General features: G+C 48.5%; 1 protein-coding gene across 1 annotated transcript; it reads left to right on the forward strand.

Moving 5' to 3' along the window:
* Nucleotides 1-43: 43 nt before the first annotated feature.
* Nucleotides 44-21,711, forward strand: LOC121555783 (skin secretory protein xP2-like). Its single transcript, XM_041869620.2, has 4 exons — nt 44-394; nt 15,847-16,770; nt 20,578-20,728; nt 21,026-21,711. The coding sequence occupies exons 1-3, from the start codon at nt 307-309 to the stop codon at nt 20,715-20,717; spliced, it is 1,152 nt and encodes a 383-aa protein (XP_041725554.2). The 5' UTR covers nt 44-306; the 3' UTR covers nt 20,718-20,728; nt 21,026-21,711.
* The last annotated feature ends 726 nt before the right edge of the window (nt 21,712-22,437 follow it).

Below are 22,437 nucleotides of genomic sequence, written 5' to 3' on the forward strand. Positions count from 1 at the left end.
GGAAAGAGAGAGAGAGAGCACAGTTGAGGGTCTTCATTTTATCCAGACAGTGCCTTACGCGTGGTTAGTGTGCAGAGCACAACAGTCCGTTGTCCAGGGCATGAGGGCGACTGACCATTCATAAACAGACAGGGCAGACAGACAACAGGGAATAATGGTCTCCAGTTACTCCTCATAGACAACCACCTTGCTGTTCTGTGCATGTTTTACCCAGCCAGTCGCTGTCTGAGTTGACAGAGCATCGACCATTCGCTTTTAGTGTCAATCTTCTTTCCATATTTTATTTTCATCCATCTCTTCTTCACCATGGGGTGTTCTTCGTCCAGCGCACAGACTGTCGATCAGGAGAAGAGACCGGGGACAAAACCCGAGGAGGCCAATGGAGACACATTTGGTGAGTACATTTATGTCAGGATCAGTTGACAGTGACACTTCTTTAAAGTTTTGGCAAAATTAGCGTTTTGTTTTTGCGATTAGATTATATTCTCACACTGCAGAAGGTGTGTTATGTGCATTGATATTGTCTTGTTTTTTTTTTTACCATGGTGTTACATTGTGATCATAGCAGAAAGCTTTATTATGATCAGTATCTGGTGTTACATTGTGATTATAGCAGAAAGCTTTATTATGATCAGTATCTGGTGTTACATTGTGATTATAGCAGAAAGCTTTATTATGATCAGTATCTGGTGTTACATTGTGATTATAGCAGAAAGCTTTATTATGATCAGTATCTGGTGTTACATTGTGATCATAGCAGAAAGCTTTATTATGATCAGTATCTGGTGTTACATTGTGATTATAGCAGAAAGCTTTATTATGATCAGTATCTGGTGTTACATTGTGATTATAGCAGAAAGCTTTATTATGATCAGTATCTGGTGTTACATTGTGATCATAGCAGAAAGCTTTATTATGATCAGTATCTGGTGTTACATTGTGATTATAGCAGAAAGCTTTATTATGATCAGTATCTGGTGTTACATTGTGATTATAGCAGAAAGCTTTATTATGATCAGTATCTGGTGTTACATTTACTGATCAGTTTTTATCTTTTGACTAACCACAGCCAATGATAATCCAGGCTCTGTCGTAGCCGGCTGCGACCGGGAGACCCATGCGACGGCGCACAATTGGCCCAGCGTCGTCCAGGGTAGGGGAGGGAATGGCCGGCAGGGATGTAGCTCAGTTGGTAGAGCATGGTGTTTGCAACGCCAAGGTTGTGGGTTCGATTCCCACGGGGGGTATAAAAAATAATGTATGCACTAACTGTAAGTCGCTCTGGATAAGAGCGTCTGCTAAATGACTTAAATGTAAAAAAATAATGCATTAGTAGCTTATCTTTCCATTAGTTAAAATATGTAAAAACCAGAACAAAACAATCAGCTCTTTCCTATCCGCTTCTTTCTCCCCCTATGGAGTGGAAGACCACAGGTGCTCACCTCCTCATGCCCCTATGGAGTGGAAGACCACAGGTGCTCACGTCCTCATGTCTATATTACAGTACATTATGTTCCCTGGACATGTACATGTTGCCAGTCAGAGAGCCCATGCTGCTCTGATCAAACTGCTGTTGAAAACATTGCATTGTTGGCAGCACATCTGCACCCTGAGGCTATAGGGTTCTGACCCAACCCGTTAGTTAGCTGTGATTCTGCTGTGGCACGGCCTGGACTGTGTCATATCCCTGAGGCTATAGGGTTCTGACCCAACCTGTCAATTAGCCTGTACTGTGTAAATACTTCAATCAGTTATCGAACACATTGCCCTCTATGGTTGTGAAGTATGAGGTCCACTCACCAACCAAGAATTCACAAAATGGGACAAACACCCAATTGAGACTCTGCATGCAGAATTCTGCAAAAATATACTTTGTGTACAACGACAAACCCCAAACAAATCATGCAGAGCACAATTAGGACTATACCCGCTAATGATCAAAATCTAGAAAAGAGCTGTTAAATTCTACAACCACCTAAAAGGAAGTGATGCCCACACATTCCATCACAAAGCCCTCACCTACAGAGAGATGAACCTGGAGAAGAGTCCCCTCAGCCAGCTGGTCCTGGGGCTCTGTTCACAAACACAAACAGACCCCACAGAGCCCCAGGACAGCAACACAATTAGACCCAACCAAATTATAAGAAAACAAAAATATAATTACTTGACACATTGGAAAGAATCAACCAATAAACAGAGCAAATTGGAATGCTACCTGGCCCTAAACAGAGAATACACAGTGGCAGAATACCTGACCACTGTGACTGACCCAAAATTAAGGAAATCCTTGACTGTACAGACTCAGTGAGCATAGCCTTGCTATTGAGAAAGGCCGCCGTAGGCAGACCTGACTCTCAAGTGAAGACAGGCTATGTGCACACTGCCCACAAAATGAGGTGGAAACTGAGCTGCACTTCCTAACCTCCTGCCAAATGTATGACCATATTAGAGACACATATTTCCCACAGATTACACAGACCCACAAATAATTGTTAAACACAACAAACATTGATAAACTCCCATATATATCTGTTAGGTGAAATACCGCAGTGTGCCATCACAGCAGCAAGATTTGTGACCTGTTGCCATGAGAAAAGGGCAACCAGTGAAGATCAAACACCATTATAAATACAACCCATATTTATCTGTTTATGTATCTTCCCCCACTATTCATACTACAACTATTTGCACATTGATAAAACATATAGCTGCTAATATAACACTTAAAAACGTCTTTATCTTTTTAAAACCTTTTTTAGTGCAATATTTACCTTCTCACTTCTGTTGATTGTTTATTTCACTTGCTTTGGTAATGTCAACACGTTTCCTATGCCAATAAAGCCCCTTTCAATTGAATTGAGTGGTGACGGCTTCTTAGAAATACCACCCCATACCACCCCTAACTCCCCCAGAGCCATACCACCCCTAACTCCCCCAGAGCCATACCACCCCTAACTCCCCCCAGAGCCATACTACATACCACCCCTAACTCCCCCAGAGCCATACCACCCCTAACTCCCCCAGAGCCATACTACATACCACCCCTAACTCCCCCAGAGCCATACCACCCCTAACTCCCCCAGAGCCATACTACATACCACCCCTAACTCCCCCAGAGCCATACTACCCCTAACTCCCCAGAGCCATACTACATACCACCCTAACTCCCCCCAGAGCCATACTACATACCACCCCTAACTCCCCAGAGCCATACTACATACCACCCCTAACTCCCCCAGAGCCATACCACCCCTAACTCCCCAGAGCCATACCACCCCTAACTCCCCCAGAGCCAACTCATACCACCCCTAACTCCCCCAGAGCCATACTACATACCACCCCTAACTCCCCCAGAGCCATACCACCCCTAACTCCCCCAGAGCCATACTACAACCCTAACTCCCCCAGAGCCATACCACCCCTAACTCCCCCAGAACCATACCACCCCTAACTCCCCAGAACCATACCACCCCTAACTCCCCCAGAGCCATACCACCCCTAACTCCCCCAGAGCCATACTAGAGACCACCCCTAACTCCCCCAGAACCATACCACCCCTAACTCCCCCAGAGCCATACTAGAGACCACCCCTAACTCCCCCAGAGCCATACTAGAGACCACCCCTAACTCCCCCAGAGCCATACCACCCCTAACTCCCCCCCAGAGCCATACCACCCCTAACTCCCCCCAGAGCCATACCACCCCTAACTCCCCCAGAGCCATACCACCCCTAACTCCCCCAGAGCCATACCACCCCTAACTCCCCCAGAGCCATACCACCCCTAACTCCCCTAGAGCCATACCACCCCTAACTCCCCCAGAGCCATACCACCCCTAACTCCCCCAGAGCCATACCACCCCTAACTCCCCCGAGCCATACTACATACCACCCCTAACTCCCCCAGAGCCATACCACCCCTAACTCCCCCAGAGCCATACTACAACCACCCCTAACTCCCCAGAGCCATACCACCCTAACTCCCCCAAAGCCATACTACATACCACCCCTAACTCCCCCAGAGCCATACCACCCCTAACTCCCCCAGAGCCATACTACATACCACCCCTAACTCCCCCAGAGCCATACCACCCCTAACTCCCCCAGAGCCATACCACCCCTAACTCCCCCAGAGCCATACTACATACCACCCCTAACTCCCCCAGAGCCATACCACCCCTAACTCCCCCAGAGCCATACCACCCCTAACTCCCCCAGAACCATACCACCCCTAACTCCCCAGAGCCATATACCACCCCTAACTCCCCCCAGAGCCATACCACCCCTAACTCCCCCAGAGCCATACCACCCCTAACTCCCCCAGAGCCATACCACCCACTCCCCCAGAGCCATACCACCCCTAACTCCCCAGAGCCATACCACCCTAACTCCCCCAGAGCCATACCACCCCTAACTCCCCAGAGCCATACCACCCCTAACTCCCCCAGAGCCATACCACCCCTAACTCCCCAGAGCCATAAACTACATACCACCCCTAACTCCCCCCAGAGCCATACCACCCCTAACTCCCCCAGAGCCATACCACCCCTAACTCCCCCCAGAGCCATACTAGAGACCACCCCTAACTTCCCCCAGAGCCATACTACATACCACCCCTAACCCCCCCAGAGCCATACCACCCTAACTCCCCCAGAGCCATACCCCTAACTCCCCAGAACCATACCACCCCTAACCCCCCAGAGCCATACTAGAGACCACCCCTAACTCCCCCAGAGCCATACTACATACCACCCCTAACTCCCCCAGAGCCATACCACCCCTAACTCCCCCAGAGCCATACTAAGACAACCCTAACTCCCCCCCAGAGCCATACTAGAGACCACCCCTAACTCCCCCAGAGCCATACCACCCCTAACTCCCCCAGAGCCATACCACCCCTAACTCCCCCAGAGCCATACCACCCCTAACTCCCCCAGAGCCATACCACCCCTAACTCCCCCAGAGCCATACTACATACCACCCCTAACTCCCCCCAGAGCCATACCACCCCTAACTCCCCCAGAGCCATACCACCCCTAACTCCCCAGAGCCATACTACATAAAACCCCTAACTCCCCAGAGCCATACCACCCCTAACTCCCCAGAGCCATACCACCCCTAACCCCCCAGAGCCATACTAGAGACCACCCCTAACCCCCCAGAGCCATACCCCTAACTCCCCAGAGCCATACCACCCCTAACTCCCCAGAGCCACACCCTAACTCCCCAGAGCCATACTCACACCACCCCTAACTCCCCCAGAGCCATACCACCCTAACTCCCCCAGAGCCATCACCTAACTCCCAGACCATCCACCCTAACTCCCCAGAGCCATACTACACTAAAGCCATACCACCCCTAACTCCCCCAGAGCCATACCACCCCTAACTCCCCTGAGCCATACTAGAGACCACCCCTAACTTCCCCCAGAGCCATACTACATACCACCCCTAACTCCCCCCAGAGCCATACCACCCCTAACTCCCCCAGAGCCATACCACCCCTAACTCCCCCAGAGCCATACTACATACCACCCCTAACTCCCCAGAGCCATACTACATACCACCCCTAACTCCCCAGAGGCCATACCACCCCTAACTCCCCCAGAGCCATACCACCCCTAACTCCCCCAAGAGCCATACCACCCCCTAACTCCCCAGAGCCATACTACATACCACCCCTAACTCCCCAGAGCCATACCACCCCTAACTCCCCAGAGCCATACTAAGACCACCCCTAACTCCCCCAGAGCCATACCACCCCTAACTCCCCAGAGCCATACTACATACCACCCCTAACTCCCCCAGAGCCATACTACATACCACCCCTAACTCCCCCAGAGCCATACCACCCCTAACTCCCCCAGAGCCATACCACCCCTAACTCCCCCAGAGCCATACCACCCCTAACTCCCCCAGAGCCATACCACCCCTAACTCCCCCAGAGCCATACCACCCCTAACTCCCCAGAGCCATACCACCCCTAACTCCCCAGAGCCATACCACCCCTAACTCCCCCGAAGAGCCATACCACCCTACTCCCCCGAGAGCCACTACCACCCCTAACTCCCCAGAGCCATACCACCCCTAACTCCCCAGAGCCATACCACCCCTAACTCCCCCAGAGCCATACCACCCCTAACTCCCCAGAGCCATACCAACCCCTAACTCCCCCAGAGCCATACTACATACCACCCCTAACTCCCCCAGAGCCATACCACCCCTAACTCCCCCAGAGCCATATGAGACCACCCCTAACTCCCCCAGAGCCATACCACAACCACCCCTAACTCCCCCCAGAGCCATACCACCCCTAACTCCCCCAGAGCCATACCACCCCCTAACTCCCCCAGAGCCATACCACCCCTAACTCCCCAGAGCCATACTACATACCACCCCTAACTCCCCCAGAGCCATACCACCCCTAACTCCCCCAGAGCCACTACATACCACCCCTAACTCCCAAGAGCCATACCACCCCTAACTCCCCAGAGCCATACCACCCCTAACTCCCCCAGAGCCATACCACCCCTAACTCCCCCAGAGCCATACTGAGACCACCCCTAACTCCCCCAGAGCCATACTACCCCTAACTCCCCAGAGCCATCTACATACCACCCCTAACTCCCCCAGAGCCATACCACCCCTAACTCCCCCAGAGCCATACCACCCCTAACTCCCCCAGAGCCATACCACCCCTAACTCCCCCAGAGCCATACCACCCTAACTCCCCCAGAGCCATACTAGGCAACCCCCCTAACTCCCCCAGAGCCATACCACCCCTAACTCCCCCAAGCCATACCTACCCCTAACTCCCCCAGAGCCATACCATCCCTAACTCCCCCAGAGCCATACCACCCCTAACTCCCCAGAGCCATACCCCCTAACTCCCCAGAGCCATACCACCCCCTAACTCCCCAGAGCCATACTCTACCCCCTAACTCCCCAGAGCCATACCACCCCTAACTCCCCCCAGAGCCATACCACCCCCTAACTCCCCCAGAGCCATACCACCCCTAACTCCCCCCAGAGCCATACTAGGACCACCCCTAACTCCCCAGAGCCATACCACCCCTAACTCCCCAGAGCCATACTAGAGACCACCCCTAACTCCCCAGAGCCATACCACCCCTAACTCCCCAGAGCCATGACCACCCTAACTCCCCCAGAGCCATACCACCCCTAACTCCCCCAGAGCCATACTAGAGACCACCCCTAACTCCCCCAGAGCCATACCACCCCTAACTCCCCCCAGAGCCAAATGGCATATTACATTATTATCACGGTGCATCAATGTGTCCATATGGCTGAGGCTGGTGCTCTCGCATTAGTTGAATTTGAACTTTTCAATTTGTATCATTTTTAATTCAGATTTTTATGATTAACCACGTGACAATGATTGAGAAACTAAAACATTATTATTGATATATAACTGTTCCACAAAACTGCGCATATGAAAATCATAACTGGCTGAAAGGTAGAAATGGTAGGGTAAATTGTACGCTTCCCCAAACTTGAAACTCACGCACCGCTTACGAAGGATTTATATATATTTTTTCTCCTGACCAGAAACAGTTTGATTCATAGCTTTTCTTTTTGCTTTTGCTTTTTGTCACAACCTGGAAACCCTGCTACCCACAGAGAGGCCTGGCTGACACAGGGGCCATATTGTCCATTCATGGGGCCTGCCTGGCTCTGGTCCTGCCACATGGCTTCCACACTCCAGGACCAGGCACAGCTGAGGGCATTATGTCATCGTTTAACATACACTCACACTGTGTACTCACTGCCCTGTTGTTGCAGCCTGACCATCAGTATGTCTTTATACATGTTGTTACATGGAAATCTAATGTTCAGGGTGTTGTTGTAGGGCCATCTCTAGCAGTGTGTCTGTCTGTTTCAGGGTGTTGTTGTAGTGCCATCTCTAGCAGTGTGTCTGTCTGTTTCAGGGTGTTGTTGTAGGGCCATCTCTAGCAGTGTGTCTGTCTGTTTCAGGGTGTTGTAGGGCCATCTCTAGCAGTGTGTCTGTCTGTCTCAGGGTGTTGTTGTAGTGCCATCTCTAGCAGTGTGTCTGTCTGTTTCAGGGTGTTGTTGTAGGGCCATCTCTAGCAGTGTGTCTGTCTGTTTCAGGGTGTTGTTGTAGGGCCATCTCTAGCAGTGTGTCTGTCTGTTTCAGGGTGTTGTTGTAGGGCCATCTCTAGCAGTGTGTCTGTCTGTTTCAGGGTGTTGTAGGGCCATCTCTAGCAGTGTGTCTGTCTGTTTCAGGGTGTTGTTGTAGTGCCATCTCTAGCAGTGTGTCTGTCTGTTTCAGGGTGTTGTTGTAGGGCCATCTCTAGCAGTGTCTGTCTGTTTCAGGGTGTTGTAGGGCCATCTCTAGCAGTGTGTCTGTCTGTTTCAGGGTGTTGTTGTAGTGCCATCTCTAGCAGTGTGTCTGTCTGTTTCAGGGTGTTGTTGTAGGGCCATCTCTAGCAGTGTCTGTCTGTTTCAGGGTGTTGTTGTAGGGCCATCTCTAGCAGTGTGTCTGTCTGTTTCAGGGTGTTGTTGTAGGGCCATCTCTAGCAGTGTGTCTGTCTGTTTCAGGGTGTTGTAGGGCCATCTCTAGCAGTGTGTCTGTCTGTTTCAGGGTGTTGTTGTAGTGCCATCTCTAGCAGTGTGTCTGTCTGTTTCAGGGTGTTGTTGTAGGGCCATCTCTAGCAGTGTCTGTCTGTTTCAGGGTGTTGTTGTAGGGCCATCTCTAGCAGTGTGTCTGTCTGTTTCAGGGTGTTGTTGTAGGGCCATCTCTAGCAGTGTGTCTGTCTGTTTCAGGGTGTTGTTGTAGGGCCATCTCTAGCAGTGTGTCTGTCTGTTTCAGGGTGTTGTTGTAGGGCCATCTCTAGCAGTGTGTCTGTCTGTTTCAGGGTGTTGTTGTAGGGCCATCTCTAGCAGTGTCTGTCTGTTTCAGGGTGTTGATGTAGGGCCATCTCTAGCAATGTGTCTATCTGTTTCAGGGTGTTGTTGTAGGGCCATCTCTAGCAGTGTCTGTCTGTTTCAGGGTGTTGTTGTAGGGTCATCTCTAGCAGTGTGTCTATCTGTTTCAGGGTGTTGTTGTAGGGCCATCTCTAGCAGTGTCTGTCTGTTTCAGGGTGTTGTTGTAGGGCCATCTCTAGCAGTGTCTGTCTGTTTCAGGGTGCTGTTGTAGGGCCATCTGTAGCAGTGTCTGTCTGTTTCAGGGTGTTGTTGTAGGGCCATCTCTAGCAGTGTCTGTCTGTTTCAGGGTGTTGTTGTAGGGCCATCTCTAGCAGTGTGTCTGTCTGTTTCAGGGTGTTGTTGTAGGGCCATCTCTAGCAGTGTCTGTCTGTTTCAGGGTGTTGTTGTAGGGCCATCTCTAGCAGTGTGTCTGTCTGTTTCAGGGTGTTGTTGTAGGGCCATCTCTAGCAGTGTGTCTGTCTGTTTCAGGGTGTTGTTGTAGTGCCATCTCTAGCAGTGTGTCTGTCTGTTTCAGGGTGTTGTTGTAGGGCCATCTCTAGCAGTGTGTCTGTCTGTTTCAGGGTGTTGTTGTAGGGCCATCTCTAGCAGTGTCTGTCTGTTTCAGGGTGTTGTTGTAGGGCCATCTCTAGCAGTGTGTCTGTCTGTTTCAGGGTGTTGTTGTAGGGCCATCTCTAGCAGTGTCTGTCTGTTTCAGGGTGTTGTTGTAGGGCCATCTCTAGCAGTGTGTCTGTCTGTTTCAGGGTGTTGTTGTAGGGCCATCTCTAGCAGTGTGTCTGTCTGTTTCAGGGTGTTGTTGTAGTGCCATCTCTAGCAGTGTGTCTGTCTGTTTCAGGGTGTTGTTGTAGGGCCATCTCTAGCAGTGTGTCTGTCTGTTTCAGGGTGTTGTTGTAGTGCCATCTCTAGCAGTGTGTCTGTCTGTTTCAGGGTGTTGTTGTAGGGCCATCTCTAGCAATGTGTCTGTCTGTTTCAGGGTGTTGTTGTAGTGCCATCTCTAGCAGTGTGTCTGTCTGTTTCAGGGTGTTGTTGTAGGGCCATCTCTAGCAGTGTCTGTCTGTTTCAGGGTGTTGTTGTAGTGCCATCTCTAGCAGTGTGTCTGTGTCTGTCTGTTTCAGGGTGTTGTTGTAGTGCCATCCAGCTAGCCAGCCAGGTCACCTGGAGATTCTCTGTCTTGGTCCCAGAGGCTGACGTCACCTCTGACATGTCTTATTGTACCATGCTACTCCTCTGTACATGTGGCACTGCGTGGTAGTGATCTGTCCCATCTAACAGCACTGTCTCACCAGCTGTATACCAGCCAATACCACAGTGGTCCCACTGGGTCCCATCCCCCAGCTCCCTCTGTCCAGGGCCTCACTAGCTGTTTTGACTGGGATCTCTGTCATCTTTGGATGGTAATCATGTTGACACACAAGTGATCCATGCCAAGAGGGGCTCTGTCTCTGTCTGTCTCTGTCCCACCAGCCAGCCAGCTACAGACAACAGCTGTCCTATCCCTGAGATCTAGCTGGCTGTACAACTGTAAGTGTAATATTCAGCCCTGGAGTTGCTAGCAAGGCCACGTGATATCGATACGCTAGCAAGGTGAGAGAGGAGTGTAATATCACCCAGGTGTGAAGTTAAACCAACCAATGAACCCCCCTCCCCCTGAAGTTAAACCAACCAACACAGCATTTTTGCAACTCTGTTTTTCTCCTCATAATACGTACTATTACATAACAGGCTTCCTGTAGGGCTACAACGAAAGGAAACATCACAACTCTATTTCCTCATCACATCACCCCATAACTCCTCATCACCCCATAACTCCTCATCACCCCATAACTCCTCAGCACATCACCCCATAACTCCTCATCACATCACCCCATATCTCCTCATCACATCACCCCATAACTCCTCATCACCCCATTACTCCTCATCACATCACCCCATAACTCCTCATCACATCACCCCATAACTCCTCATCACATCACCCCATAACTCCTCATCACCCCATAACTCCTCATCACATCACCCCATAACTCCTCATCACACCCCATAACTCCTCATCACATCACCCCATAACTCCTCATCACCCCATAACTCCTCATCACATCACCCCATAACTCCTCATCACCCCATAACTCCTCATCACATCACCCCATAACTCCTCATCATCACCCCATAACTCCTCATCACATCACCCCATAACTCCTCATCACCCCATAACTCCTCATCACATCACCCCATAACTCCTCATCACATCACCCCATAACTCCTCATCACCCCATAACTCCTCATCACCCCATAACTCCTCATCACATCACCCCATAACTCCTCATCACATCACCCCATAACTCCTCATCACATCACCCCATAACTCCTCATCACCCCATAACTCCTCATCACATCACCCCATAACTCCTCATCACCCCATAACTCCTCATCACATCACCCCATAACTCCTCATCACCCCATAACTCCTCATCACATCACCCCATAACTCCTCATCACCCCACAACTCCTCATCACCCCATAACTCCTCATCACATCACCCCATAACTCCTCATCACCCCATAACTCCTCATCACATCACCCCATAACTCCTCATCACCCCCATAACTCCTCATCTCATCACCCCATAACTCCTCATCACCCCATAACTCCTCATCACATCACCCCATAACTCCTCATCACATCACCCCATAACTCCTCATCACCCCATAACTCCTCATCACATCACCCCATAACTCCTCATCACCCCATAACTCCTCATCACATCACCCCATAACTCCTCATCACCCCATAACTCCTCATCACATCACCCCATAACTCCTCATCAACCCCATAACTCCTCATCACATCACCCCATAACTCCTCATCACCCCATAACTCCTCATCACATCACCCCATAACTCCTCATCACCCCACAACTCCTCATCACATCACCCCATAACTCCTCATCACCCCATAACTCCTCATCACATCACCCCATAACTCCTCATCACCTCATAACTCCTCATCACATCACCCCATAACTCCTCATCACCCCATAACTCCTCATCACATCACCCCATAACTCCTCAGCACATCACCCCATAACTCCTCATCACATCACCCCATAACTCCTCATCACATCACCCCATAACTCCTCATCACATCACCCCATAACTCCTCATCACCCCATAACTCCTCATCACATCACCCCATAACTCCTCATCACATCACCCCATAACTCCTCATCACATCACCCCATAACTCCTCATCACCCCATAACTCCTCATCACCCCATAACTCCTCATCACCCCATAACTCCTCATCACCCCATAACTCCTCATCACCCCATAACTCCTCATCACATCACCCCATAACTCCTCATCACATCACCCCATAACTCCTCATCACCCCATAACTCATCACATCACCCCATAACTCCTCATCACCCCATAACTCCTCATCACATCACCCCATAACTCCTCATCACATCACCCCATAACTACTCATCACATCACCCCATAACTCCTCATCACCCCATAACTCCTCATCACATCACCCCATAACTCCTCATCACATCACCCCATAACTCCTCATCACATCACCCCATAACTCCTCATCACCCCATAACTCCTCATCACATCACCCCATAACTCCTCTCATCACCCCATAACTCCTCATCACATCACCCCATAACTCCTCATCACATCACCCCATAACTCCTCATCACCCCATAACTCCTCATCACATCACCTCATAACTCCTCATCACCCCATAACTCCTCATCACATCACCCCATAACTCCTCATCACCCCATATCTCCTCATCACATCACCCCATAACTCCTCATCACCCCATAACTCCTCATCACATCACCCCATAACTCCTCATCACCTCATAACTCCTCATCACATCACCCTATAACTCCTCAGCACATCACCCCATAACTCCTTAGCACATCACCCCATAACTCCTCATCACCCCATAACTCCTCATCACATCACCCCATAACTCCTCATCACATCACCTCATAACTCCTCATCACAGCACCCCATAACTCCTCATCACCCCATAACTCCTCATCACATCACCCCATAACTCCTCATCACAGCACCCCATAACTCCTCATCACAGCACCCCATAACTCCTCATCACATCACCCCATAACTCCTCATCACCCCGTAACTCCTCATCACATCACCCCATAACTTACTGTTGAGAGACTTTGTAGACCTCCAAATCTCTCCCTCTCTGTTTGCTTGTCTTCCATTGGCCTGGTTAGTTCCTATTTTGTGCTAGCTCATCACATTCCTTTCCAGTCATTGCTCCCTGGTCTTTAGGGGCTACGACAGTCATACCAAACCGGGAAGCGGGAGCGTCTAATTTGATCATTTGGTTGATGTCATGCATGAAACAATGCTCTGTTTACATCAGGGGAGTTAACGGTGACATGGATTAAATAATAGGAATGGTGTGATCAGTCTAAGAAACAGATTTCCTGAACTGTTTTGCAGACAGACTGGTTCCAGATCTGGTTGTGCTGTCTTGCCGACTCTTATGGTAAATCGTTGTATTTTGAAACACCCTTGAAGTGGGCTATTCAACACAAACAGATCTGGGACCAGGCTAACAGACTATCTGTTGTGTGTTTCCCAGCTGTCTAGCAGCCTGCCCCTGGACGGATATGTCCCCATCTAGTCTGTATCATTCATATACACTTCCCCATCCAGTTTCATACCGAGGGGCGGAAGGTGAACCTAGTCCTCAGGGCTCAGAGAAAACCACAGGGTTGCTTTCAATAAATCACATTTTTCAGCCCCGGAAATGGAGGATGAGCTTTTCATCTGTAACGTTCTGCAGTCTGATTGGTTTTCTCTCACTGCTGAGTCAAACCAACTGAGACTCTTACCAAGGGCCACTTCTGTTCAGTCATATTTTCAACAGCAGTTAAATACTTCAGGATGACTCCAACAACCAAATTATTTGAATACAAAGTGAAAACGGCTCCACTGTTCACAGCACATGGGTTGATTAACATCACAGGGACCTGAAGAGTGAGTGTCACCTTTGACAGCAAATGGTACATTTGACATCTCTGACCTCTGACCTCTGGCATCTGCTGCAGCGGCACACATAGTGAACCGCTCATTTGCAAACCTCAATTATATTGATGGAGTGTGATACATTCATTAAACTATCAATGATGTTATATGTTCTGTAGATTGATTTGTTTTAAATGCAGCAATCTGTATTTGAATCCATTACATCTACAGCACGTTTTCCATGTGGAATCCTGTAGTTATTTGACTAATATAAAGGTGCTTTTGTGACTGACAGTACTGTTGTGGTTCAGTCTCAGCATGTAATAGATTTAGATGGAATGTTAGATGCTAGATCCGCAGCATGTGCATTTGTATTACCCTGTATGGAATACTATGGGCATTATTACTTCAGGTCCTTGGTGAATACTATGGGCATTATGACTTCAGGTCCTTGGTGAATACTATGGGCATTATTACTTCAGGTCCTTGGTGAATACTATGGGCATTATTACTTCAGGTCCTTGGTGAATACTATGGGCATTATTACTTCAGGTCCTTGGTGAATACTATGGGCATATACTCAGGTCCTGTGAATACTATGGGCATTATGACTTCAGGTTGGTGAATACTATGGGCATTATTACTTCAGGTCCTTGGTGAATACTATGTGCATTATTACTTCAGGTCCTTGGTGAATACTATGGGCATTATTACTTCAGGTCCTTGGTGAATACTATGCATACTTCAGGTCCTTGGTGAATACTATGTGCATTATTACTTCAGGTCCTTGGTGAATACTATGGGCATTATTACTTCAGGTCCTTGGTGAATACTATGGGCATTATTACTTCAGGTCCTTGGTGAATAGCTTACCCCCACCCCATGTTAAAATGGAGATTGATGCCCATATACTGTGTTATAGATTGTTTCAGAAAAATACGAACCACGTTTCAGATAAATACGAACCACGTTTCAGATAAATACGAACCACGTTTCAGATAAATACTAACCACGTTTCAGATAAATACTAACCACGTTTCAGATAATTACTAACCACGTTTCAGATAAATACTAACCACGTTTCAGATGAATACTAACCACGTTTCAGATAAATACTAACCACGTTTCAGATAAATACTAACCACGTTTCAGATAAATACTAACCACGTTTCAGATAAATACTAACCACGTTTCAGATAAATACGAACCACGTTTCAGATAAATACGAACCACGTTTCAGATAATTAGGAACCACGTTTCAGATAAATACGAACCACGTTTCAGATAAATACGAACCACGTTTCAGATAAATACGAACCACGTTTCAGATAAATACGAACCACGTTTCAGATAAATACGAACCACGTTTCAGATAAATACGAACCACGTTTCAGATAAATACGAACCACGTTTCAGATAAATACTAACCATGTTAACCTTGCGTCTCCTTAATGAGCTTTAACTTGTTGTCTCTGGCAGTTGCATGATATTTTCTTTAGTTGGCCGTGGCAGTAGATTATGGATTGGGTTAGCAGGAGTTGCTACGGAATGTTTTAGGTGTTACTATGGCAGAGTGCTGCATGTGTCTGAAGATGGTTAACTAAAACACAACCAGATTGGTTCATGACAACACAGACACACCAGCGTCAATGCTGATCAGTCATGAGGGCTTGAATTTCAGGTATTCAACCTATCAGATCCCTCATTAGTTCAACTTAGTTAACAATGTTTGCAATTCAGTAAAGTGGGAAAAGTGCTGTGCAAATATATTTTATCAGGAATGTTACAGGTGGATCTGGTTTCAGATGTCAGGTTAAACCTAGAAATACATTTATCTCATTAACCTCATGTCTTTCTGTGTTTATTCCAGTTGTCAGGAATGGTCACATCTCGGAGGACACAGAGACCATCGCTGACCAGATGCAGCTTCCTGTCCAGAGTGCCCTGCCAGATGACTTCCTGCCAGGGGGCTGTGAAGACTCTGAGGAACCCGTCATCATGGCCTCAGAGGCCCTGGAGACCATGGGGTCTGGATGGGAGGAGGACCAGCTCCTGGTGGTGCTGTCTGCAGCCGAGCCAGAGGTTCCCCCTGAAGCCCCTTCAGAGGCTGTGGCCCCGGTAGAGGCTGTGGCCCCGGTAGAGGCTGTGGCCCCAGTGGAGGTGGCGACCCCTATTGAGCCTGTCGTAGTTGAGGCCACTCCTGTGGCAGAGGCTCCTGCTAAGACAGTGGTGTCTGAGGAGGCCCCTGTTGTTGAAGCTGGAGCTGCAGTTGAGGTGGCTACTCCCATTGAGGTTGTTGCCCCAGTCGAGGTAGCTGCCCCAACTGAGGAGGCTGAAACTGTCCCAGAGCCAGTAACCCCTGCTGCTGAGCCTGTGACCGCTGTCCCTGAGGGGACCCCTGCTGCTGAGCCTGTGACCGCTGTCCCTGAGGGGACCCCTGCTGCTGAGCCTGTGACCGCTGTCCCTGAGGGGGCCCCTGCTGTGGGGGCCCCTGCTGTGGAGGCCCCTGCACCCAGTGGCCCCATAACTGACCTTGTTGTTGCGGCTGAGCCTGAAGCAGAGCCAGTAGCCACCCCTGTGGCTGTGGAGGACCCTGTAGCAGTAGAGGCCCCAGGACCAGTAGAGGCCCCAGGACCAGTAGAGGCCCCAGGACCAGTAGAGGCCCCAGGACCAGTAGAGGCCCCAGGACCAGTAGAGGCCCCTGGACCAGTAGAGGCCCCTGGACCAGTAGAGGCCCCTGGACCAGTAGAGGCCCCAGGACCAGTAGAGGCCCCAGGACCAGTAGAGGCCCCAGGTGAGGTGGCAGCTCTAGCCCCAGAGCCTGCAGTAGAGACACCTGCCCCTGCTCCCGAAGCCGCCCCTGAGCTAACACCAGCCCCTACCCCAGAGCTAACACCAGCCCCTACCCCTGAGCTAACACCAGCCCCTACCCCAGAGCTAACACCAGCCCCTACCCCAGAGCTAACACCAGCCCCTACCCCAGAGCTAACACCAGCCCCTACCCCAGAGCTAACACCAGCCCCTACCCCAGAGCTAACACCAGCCCCTACCCCAGAGCTAACACCAGCCCCTACCCCAGAGCTAACACCAGCCCCTACCCCAGAGCTAACACCAGCCCCTACCCCAGAGCTAACACCAGCCGCCCCTGCTCCTGCGGCCGCCCCAGCCCCTACCCCAGAGCTAACACCAGCCGCCCCTGCTCCTGCGGCCGCCCGAGCCCTTACCCCAGAGCTAACACCAGCCGCCCCTGCTCCTGCGGCCGCCCGAGCCCCTACCCCAGAGCTAACACCAGCCGCCCCTGCTCCTGCGGCCGCCCCAGCCCCTACCCCAGAGCTAACACCAGCCGCCCCTGCTCCTGCGGCCGCCCGAGCCCCTACCCCAGAGCTAACACCATCCGCCCCTGCTCCAGCTATCTCAATCCCAGAGATTGATGGTATGTACTCCTATAACGCCTCATCCTCACTGACACAATCACTCTACCTATTTAAACCATCATCAAATGTCATCAAACGTCAACCCTGTCTTACTATCCTGTATATCCCAGATCGTTGCATTGTGATGTGGTGGGGCTAACATCTGATCTCAGAACACACAACACTAACTGGTTGTGCAGGATGAATAATGTGCTGGGGGTAACATCTGATCTCAGGACACACAACACTAACTGGTTGTGCAGGATGGATAATGTGGTGGGGCTAACATCTGATCTCAGAACACACAGCACTAACTGGTTGTGCAGGATGGATAATGTGGTGGGGCTAACATCTGATCTCAGAACACACAACACTAACTGGTTGTGCAGGATGGATAATGGAGTTCCACAGAGCAATGGCTGCCATTTTATAGTCCTGATTAGCCCCAGGGAGGTTATGATTGTTCTTCCAGCTCATAGATTCACTAATTTGACATGTTACCTAAAACACCTGTCTTTCCTGATGTCAATAAGGTGTGAGTCAGCCGGAGTCTACGTTGTAGCCTGCCGGAGCCGGCTCATCTAGAATATGGTTGGTCCTCCCCTGCCACAGGCACAAATAGCTGGGAAGACATCTCTGCAAACATGCATGAAATGTGAGGCGATGTGGGGAGAGATAGTGAGCAAGTTGAGAGGGAAGCTGAGAGGGAAAAGATACTATTGAATGGTCCTTATCAGAGGAGACCGATTGACCAACGCAGACCAGAACAGATTTACTCACCCACAGAGTTGTAAAACGAGGTAGAACACCAAATCTCTTTTTCTATTCAGACTGTTGTACGGTGTGGGGTCTATAGATAGGGAAAGGTATATTCACAAGCATAGCATACCCCCCCAAGGTCTCCACAGCCTCATTAACTGACTGGTTACCAAGAGGCATCCAACACAATCACTTACTAGGAGGAGGTATCCAACACACTAACTCCTCAAAGCTAGTCCTTACCCCAAACCTCCACAGATAACTACTGAACCATTCAACTAATCATGTTTAATACAGACCTTCTAATGTAGACTTCAATATAAACGTCTCTGTTGGTTGGTCCAGTGATAAACAGGATGGATGTTGTTTTCCTTCTCTCTCTCTCTCTCTCTCTCTCTCTCTCTCTCTCTCTCTCTCTCTCGGCATGACGTAACATTTACATTTTAGTCATTTAGCAGACGCTCTTATCCAGAGCGAGTTAGTGAGTGCATACATTTTCATACTGGCCCCCCGTGGGAAACGAACCCACAACCCTGGCCTCTTTCTCTCCCCCCCCCTCTCTCTCTCTCTCTCTTTCTCCCCCTCTGTCTCTCTCATTGTGCTCTGTGAATTACCCAGATAAGACTTCTGCACTGTTGCCTGGGATTACATAAGACATGTTAATGTCCTCACTCCTCAGATCTGATGCAAATGTTTGTCAAGTGAACTGGGGCGGCAGGTAGCTTAGTGGGTAAGAGCGTGGGTAGTGGGTAAGAGCGTTGTGCCAGTAACCGAAAGGTCGCTGGTTCTAATCCCCGAGCCGACTAGGTGAAAAATCTGTCGATGTGCCCTTGAGCAAGGCACTTAACCCTAATTGCTTCTGTAAGTCGCTCTGGATAAGAGCGTCTGCTAAATGACTAAAAATGTAAAATGTAAGTGAACTGTACATTTTGACGTGGCCGTTGGGAGAGCACAGGAGAATTGAGTCTATTGTCTTCAGTGACTCGTAGTAGCCTTCAGTATATTTTAGTTAGATCATTTAGGTTTACTCACGGCCCCTTGTCATGGAATAGTTGAGATTCGGTTATTTCCCTCGCTGTTCTGGCCAAAGCATGTCAGACCCCCCACCATACATCTCTACAGTCTTATATATATATATATATATATACAGTTTTATCTATACATAAATGTCTACAGTCACAATATAATCTTCACAATCACAATAGAATCTTCACAATCACAATAGAATCTTCACAATCACAATAGAATTTTCACAATCACAATAGAATCTTCACAAATACAATAGAATCTTCACAATAGAATCTTCACAATCACAATAGAATCTTCACAATCACAATATAATCTTCACAATAGAATCTTCACAATCACAATAGAATCTTCACAATCACAATAGAATCTTCACAATAGAATCTTCACAATCACAATAGAATCTTCACAATCACAATAGAATCTTCACAATAGAATCTTCACAATCACAATAGAATCTTCACAATCACAATAGAATATTCACAATCACAGTTGTAGCATGAATCAGCCCTGTTACTTTTAGTAGACCAGATAGTTAACTCTATTATTTCCAGTGTTTAAATGAGGGTGAAGATAACTCCAGCATGTCTGTTTAGAGATGTAGAGATTTCCCCCCGAGTCACTGAGGAAAGCCGTGCTCTGTTTCAGGGCAATGTTTAGCCATAGGTAACCCGTCTATGTAGTGCTGCCCAGGAACATTTTATGAGGCCAAAGTTCTGTTGCTTTATGTTTACTACCAGGAAAACCAATGCTACTGTGCAGCCCACTGTGTGTAGGCATACATGCAATTCCTGTGGTTATGGGTAACTGTATAGTTAACACATACCAAAACTTGGCAGACGGCGAAAAGTGTCCCAAAGTTACACGTTTTATATAAAGGGTTGATTGTTGGATGTAAATGGTGATCAATGACATTACAAATATAATATCTGGATAACTGTCAGTATTAAACCAGACATGCAGAGTGAGCAGTAGAGAGCTCTAGTGATTCCTAGTCAGTCTGAATGCCCCCTCCACTCTACAAACACAGAAAGAACATACTGTCCTTTTTAGGCAGAGAGAGAGAGAGGGAGAGAGACCCACCCCTTCAGTCGCACATGCTACTGTCAGGAGTTGCATAAATCTCTCTCTCTCTCTCTGTGGTGCATGCTGTTTGCAGGGCTGGTCCCACACCCTATAGCCGACATACATACACGTATGTTTAAGAAACACTTTGGCGTCAATCAGCTCTGCTGAACAAGATGTTCTGGTAACAGACAGAGGTTGACTCTAAGCTCTCTGTTACTTCGTCGTTGTTCTATGGTAATAGTTCAATGACAAGTAAGACCCTTCATGTTGGAATGTCACACGTTAACTTCACACACGACTGCCAGGCGTTGATTTCCTGTGTGTGTTGTTTCCAGGTGTTCCAGTGGTTGTGTCTGAGGTGGCACAGCAAGCAGCAGCCTTGGTGTTGGCTGGAGTGGCACAGGAAGCAGCAGCCTTGGTGTTGGCTGGAGTGGCACAGGAAGCAGAGAAAGACAAAAAGGAGGGCTCAAACTGAGGAGGCCCCTGGTAAGACCCCCCCCCCCGCCCCCGCCCCCCCCCAGGACAGACAGACACTCTCATTAAAAACATTGGGAACTATTCTCACAGATGGTGACATGTCACTAAGCAAATTCAATGTAAAACAAAATTGTGGGTCTTTCATTGAATATCAATTATTTGGAATTTCCCCAATTTCAAGGACTTGATGATGTATATAATGGCATACCAGCTTAATGTCTATGAACAACGAATCTAAATAGCTAAATAACAAAGATACAAGCCATATGAAACTAAATACCTTTTTTTTTCTTTCTTGTCTTTCAGTGGCCAGGGAAACAAAATATTATTGGACAAAACCTCAGTTTTTCCATGCAGAGAAGATCTGTAGAGAGGACGCACAACCCCAAAGACCATGAACTTCTGGAAAACACACCCATCTGCCACAACAATGGCAGACCAGATACACAGATATTACTGTCAGGGTCCAAAATGGCACCCTATTCCCTGATTAGGGAATAATATCATCTCTATATGGGGAATAATATCATCTCTATATAGGGAATAATATCATCTCTGTATAGGGAATAGGGTGTCATTTCAGACGTAGCCTAAGTCTTTACACCACAGTGCCTTCCCCATCCTGGAAATCTGGATGGATCACTTTTCTTCCTCTATTTGGAAATACAATTGTTAAAGAGAACTCCCAATTACCTGGAGCCACCTGGGCTTCCAACTGAACTCTCTGACTCCCAATTACCTGGAGCCACCTGGGCTTCCAACTGAACTCTCTGACTCCCAATTACCTGGAGCCACCTGGGCTTCCAACTGAACTCTCTGACTCTCTCTGACAGACAGCTGTGGTGAAGCCAAATGATGCACTACTTTAGCAACAACTGTGAACTTCAGGTTCAGACCACATTGTCACTTTAACATGGTCAATGTGGAGTCAACATTGTGTTGAACAGCTTCTCGTGGGAGAATGTTCCATAATAAATACTACTGGACTTTTACTAGCTGCTCTGAAAGAGGAACACGAGACAAACAATATAACAACGGCTCTTCTGGACTAGACTGAACCCTGCTAATGTGGAACTAATAATGAATCAATGATTACTTCAATAAGGTTATTTAACAGGTACATATGAAATACTAAGCGCTTAACAGTATACCTACAGTGTAAATGTTGAGAAGAGATACAGACTAACAGTAGACCTGAAGTGTACAGTGTAATGTTGAGAAGAGACTGTACACTGAGTGTACAAAACATTAAGAACACCTTCCTAATATTGAGTTGCACCCCCTTTTGCCCTCAAACCAGCCTCAACTCGTCGAAGCATGGACTCTACAAGGTGTCGAAAGCGTTCCACAGGGATGCTGGCCCACGTTGACTCCAATGCTTCCCACAGTTGTGTCCAGTTGACTTGATGTTCTTTGGGTGGTGGACCATTCTTGATACACACGGGAAACTGTTGGAGTGTGAAAAACTCAGCAGCGTTGCAGTTCTTGACACAAACCGGTGCACCTGGCACCTACTACCATACCCCCGTTCAAAGGCACTTCAATATTTTGTCTTGCCCCATTCACCCTCTGAATGGCACACAAACAAGGATCATATCTTTCACCTGGATTCACCTGGTCAGTCTGTCATGGAAAGAGCAGGTGTTCTTAATGTTTTGTATATTAGTACTCAAATCAAATAAAATCAAATGTTACTATATAAAGAATCATGATGAGTC

The sequence above is a fragment of the Coregonus clupeaformis genome, chromosome 18 (assembly GCF_020615455.1).
Source record: "Coregonus clupeaformis isolate EN_2021a chromosome 18, ASM2061545v1, whole genome shotgun sequence".
NCBI lineage: Eukaryota > Metazoa > Chordata > Actinopteri > Salmoniformes > Salmonidae > Coregonus > Coregonus clupeaformis.